Source organism: Monopterus albus, unplaced genomic scaffold, assembly GCF_001952655.1.
Source record: "Monopterus albus unplaced genomic scaffold, M_albus_1.0 scaffold41.1, whole genome shotgun sequence".
Lineage (NCBI taxonomy): Eukaryota > Metazoa > Chordata > Actinopteri > Synbranchiformes > Synbranchidae > Monopterus > Monopterus albus.
Genome location: NW_018127921.1, coordinates 235,359 through 240,534, shown reverse-complemented (window position 1 = coordinate 240,534; position 5,176 = coordinate 235,359). Strand labels below are relative to the sequence as shown.

The window sequence follows — 5,176 nt, the reverse complement described above, 5'->3', positions numbered from 1 at the left end:
TTTGACATTTTTGCAGCTTTATTAAAAAAGAAAAACTGAAATATCACATGGTCATAAGTATTCAGATCCTTTGCTGTGACACTCATATATTTAACTTAGGTGCTGTCCATTTCGTCTGATCGTCTCTGAGATGGTTCTACACCTTCATTTGAGTCCAGCTGTGTTTGATTATAGTGATTGGACGTGATTAGGAAAGCCACACACCTGTCTATATAAGACCCTACAGCTCACAGTGCATGTCAGAGCAAATGAGAATCATGAGGTCAAAGGAACTGCCTGAAGAGCTCAGAGACAGAATTGTGGCAAGGCACGGATCTGGCCAAGGTTACAAAAAAAATTTCTGCTGCACTTGATGACTGTGGCTGAGCTCCAGAGATGCAGTCGGGAGATGGGAGAAAGTTGTAGAAAGTCAACCATCACTGCAGCCCTCCACCAGTCGGGGGCTTTATGGCAGAGTGGCCCGACGGAAGCCTCTCCTCAGTGCAAGACACATGAAAGCCCGCATGGAATTTGCTCAAAAACACCTGAAGGACTCCAAGATGGTGAGAAATAAGATTCTCTGGTCTGATGAGACCAAGATAGAACTTTTTGGTTTTAATTCTAAGCGGTATGTGTGGACATATCTAGGCACTGCTCATCACCTGTCCAATACAGTCCCAACAGTGCAGCATGGTGGTGGCAGCATCATGCTATGGGGGTGCTGCAGGGACAGGACGACTGGTTGCAATCAAGGGAAGGATGAATGTGGCCAAGTACAGGGATATCCTGGACGAAAACCTTCTCCAGAGTGCTCAGGACATGACTGGGCCGAAGGTTCACCTTCCAACGAGACAATGACCCTAAGCACACAGCTAAAATAACCAAGGAGTGGCTTTACAACAACTCTGTGACTGTTCTTGAATGGTCCCGCCAGAGCCCTGACTTAAACCCCATTGAGCATCTCTGGAGAGACCTGAAAATGGCTGTCCACCAACGTTTACCATCCAACCTGACAGCACTGGAGAGGATCTGCAAGGAGGAATGGCAGAGGATCCCCAAATGCAGGTGTGAAAACTTGTTGCATCATTCCCAAAAAGACTCATGGCTGTATTAGCTCAACAGGGTGCTTCTACTAAATACTGAGCAAAGGGTCTGAATACTTATGACCATGTGATATTTCAGTTTTTCTTTTTTAATAAATCTGCAAAAATGTCAAAAATTCTGTGTTTTTCTGTCAATATGGGGTGCTGTGTGTACATTAATGAGGAAAAAAATGAACTTAAATGATTTTAGCATATGGCTGCAATATAACAAAGAGTGAAAAATTTAAGGGGTCTGAATACTTTCCGTACCCACTGTATATAATATCGAAAGAAGTTAAGAAAATGTGAACTTCTACATGCAGATGAAGTCACTGTGTTTGTGGAGATCTGTGTATGTGTGTACCTGGTCCTCTGTAGCCATGCTCTTCCTCTGCTGTGCAGACCTCTCCATGGCCTCACTAAGGGACTTAGCATACTGCACCATGGCTTTGAGCTGGGAGTCGGTCAGCACCCAGAGCAGGTCATCCAGGATCAGAATCAGCTTGGAGGCCACCACATTACAATCCTTAATCTGTGTCAAGTAGAGCGGTCAAATATGCAGTATGCAGGTGGAGATAGCCTGAAAGTTCCCATTAATGTAACATGACACATTTGACAATATGACAGTTCTCCTGTTGAGCGAGTTCTTTTTTAAACTGTAAAGATCCACCAACTTCACTCTAACTGTATAATCCAACACTTGAAGCACTTTTTTCTTTGTAAGGTAAAACAGTTTGTCACTACATTGATAAAGATGCTGTATTCAGCAGAGGGATTATTGTTCTCAGAAGTCTAGAGGCTGTTGATTAGAGCAGTTTCAAGTCTGATCCATCAACTTTCATAAAACTAATGTCTCAGTCTATTCTAAGGATGTGGTGTGTCTGACCCGTCTCTTGAGAGTGACTCGTATCTTGGACTGGTTGGTGATGAGGCGGATGGGGGCGCTCAACATCTCGTGCTCAGCGCTCTGGATAGCATCAGCCTCAATGCGGATCATCTGCCAGCTTATCTCCTTAAATGTGAGGATCTGCAGCAAACAGTGAATTAGAAAATTAGGAAACATACAACACTACATTTGAGTGTTCGAACAACATGACAACCTATAGTCTTTACTCAAACATAAAAATATACGGACCTCTCCTCTCTGAGGGTCCTGGATGCGAGTGAATCGCAGATCACTGATGCTCCAGCTGGTGTTCACACTGTAGACCTGCAGCTGGGAGAGTTCGAATGAGGCGTTGAAAGCTTTGGCACTGATCCTGATCACTATGGAGTTGATGGACAGGGACATTCCCTCCACCACCTTCTCAGCAAAGCCATATTCACTGGATGAGAGACAGACAGGTGCACATGGGTGGAGAGAGAGGAAGGTACACAAAGGTAACAGGGAGGTGCAATACATTATTACTAGTTTGTATGTGGAGCCTGGGTGGGATTAAACAGATTAAGTCAGCGGTGATCAGACCTTTTCAGATCATGTCTCCCTTTGGAGGAGGAAATAAAATCATGTACCCCAGTTTACCTAGAGCACAAACCTCACATTTTCTTTTCACACATAAAGATAATCTTTACTGATCACATGCAGAGAAATACAAAATGGATGTCTGCTAAATACAAATAAAGTGTAAAAACTAAATTGTAGAGTACAAAATACTACCATATAGACAGCAACTATAAAGTGTACCGAGACAAAAACAAATAAAGCAATCCGCAATACAAAATTAGCACTTTGAATGAGTTGGTGTTACTGCGAGTTAAACTTTGCCTAAAGAGTTTTTCACACAAACACATTTAACAGTGATACCTGAGAGCTCTGTCACTTCTTGGTTTGGTTGAGAGGCTCTTTGTCCAAAGTTATGTAAAAGCACAAAACAAAAAACCCCAAAGCTCACCTCTGTCCTGATGCTGTTGCTATGGGAGATGGGCCATTGGGGGGGCGGGGTTCATCGCAGGTACTCATCTCCATCACCACTTTATCCAGGGTCTGGAACAGTATGCAAGTTATAAGCTTAGATACAGAGAAAGGAATAATGCTTTCATGGCCAAAACGTTTTTTTTTTTGTTTGTTTGTTTGTTTTGGCCCCAAGCACTTCTCTTTTCTATGATCTCTGGCAAGAATGCTATCAGGCTGCTGTGTCCACTTTTGCCAACCTCTGTCTAGTTCAACATCGATTTTGTGCCTGATCCTAGTGTTTTTCTCACTGTAAGGCAGGCATGTCAGTCAGCCAACTACAGTGTTAAATGGAAAAGGCAATTTTGTGAGCTGGAGACTTGCTTGGTCAGACAATATGGAACACAGTTGTTGCTGCTTGCTTGGCCCTGTGCCACTGACAGCAGAAACTGGAGAGAGGATGGAGACATGGGAACATATAGGTGGTAGTCTGTCTAATGAGATAAAACTCCTTGAAATGAGTTATGTCGTTACTATTCTCTAATTGATAAGGGTACCAGCATAAGAAGCTTTTCACCAGTATATATACACACACACATACATACATACACAAGCTTGAGGCAGCAGCCTCTCCTACAGAACAAAGGCATCATATGTACTCTCCCTTTTTGACACTGTTGTATAACATTTCCAAAGCCTTGTTATTGTTGGAGGTGTGATACCATTGTGTTTGTGACTAATAGCAGATTCAGCAAAGTGCTATTGTGCTACCTTGTAATACTAAAACTCTACGCTCAATGTTCAACAAATAGTGCTGCAATAGCTTTGTTCTCCTCCAATATGTTTTGGTGAAATATCTTACGTAATATATAAAAAAAACTGTGCAAAAAACATGGTGAAACACCACGTGCTGAGGGGAACAATTTATTTATTTAAGGACTAAGGCTTGTGGACTACATACAATATTTTGTGGAGATTGAGCATATGTTCCCCCTGCTGTTGTTAGTTTTCAGCAGCATGTGTGCTGGGAATTTATAGCCACCCGGGGACCGGAACCACTGTGGTGGCCTGTCAACCTGACACCTGTGCCCTGTTCAGCAAGGTGGGTGCCATGAGGGAGAAGCTGGTAGCCATGACAAAGACACAAAGCACACTTGAGCATCACGACGCAGAAAACGGCCACCGCCAAAGCCAACTCACAATCCTACAAAAGCCAGGCCGAGGAGCTCTGGGCCGTTGACGAGGCTCAGAATGAGCAGCTGAAGGCGCTTGCAAAGCACCCATTTGCAAGTACATCAGAGGTGACCTTCACCACTGCTTTGGGAAGCTCAGTAGGTCCGTTTGAACAAGACATACCACTGAAATATCAAAGGATTGTCTCCAACATTGGCAGTGGCTGCAACCCACTGGCATCAAGTCTGGACAGACCAGCTCAGTGGTGTCATGGTGTCTACCGGGGAGACAGGTCGGTGATGATAGCACAACCAACGCAGCAGTGATGCAGCTGGACACTGCTGTGGGTTTGTGCAGCTCTTCGACTATGTCTAACACTACAACACCTTCAGCGGTTTCCTGCTCTTCACTATGTGATAAACTGCATCATACAACGTACGATGGGCACTAAGTAAACTGTGCAGCAGTACAGGTGGTTAGTGTCCTATTACACTGTAAAACAAATCAATTTTTATTTTTTGTGGTGCCTATTTGTAAGCAGGCATCTCAAAAATCCAATGACAATAAATACATGAAGAAAAACTTATAAATGACCTGTTTTAATTCTGTGATCAACAGATGTAGTAGGTGCAACTTACCAAAGAGATTGGGTGAGTCTTCAACTTTGTCCATGGTATCTGTCAATGAAAACAGAACATTGGCTCAGAGTTATCCAATTCCTACATCATTTGGTTTTTTTGGTCCTCCAAAAACCAAATTACCACTCAGTGGGACACACAAATTGAATCAAGTACAACGGCGCTGCACAGAATTTAATCTTGTTATGACAGTAGGCAAGGTAGTGCAGAGATGAAGGAAGAAAAATCAATGGGTCCAGACTGACTCCATTCAGCTGCAGAGCCTAATTAATCCTTCACATGCAGCCTCCTGATTCAAGTCTGTGTCCAATTACACAGCAAAAGAGATTTAATGCTTATGTTCACTTGCAAAAATGCTAGGATGTGCCAGTAGGGGGTATTAGCTCACACCTGTCACTGTGATTCCTCAAAGC

General features: G+C 43.3%; 1 protein-coding gene across 4 annotated transcripts in view; it reads right to left on the bottom strand.

Moving 5' to 3' along the window:
* bltp3b (bridge-like lipid transfer protein family member 3B) overlaps window positions 1–5,176 on the bottom strand; it is a 30,832-nt gene that overhangs the window by 16,434 nt on the left and 9,222 nt on the right. For all 4 annotated transcript variants that reach the window (XM_020599502.1, XM_020599503.1, XM_020599504.1 and 1 more), the window contains exons 3-7: window positions 4,764–4,802; window positions 2,954–3,045; window positions 2,197–2,386; window positions 1,948–2,088; window positions 1,426–1,593 (exon numbers count right to left, since the gene is read on the bottom strand). In XM_020599502.1, the coding sequence (XP_020455158.1) occupies window positions 1,426–1,593; window positions 1,948–2,088; window positions 2,197–2,386; window positions 2,954–3,045; window positions 4,764–4,802 (630 nt within the window). The remainder of the gene's footprint in view (window positions 1–1,425; window positions 1,594–1,947; window positions 2,089–2,196; window positions 2,387–2,953; window positions 3,046–4,763; window positions 4,803–5,176) is intronic.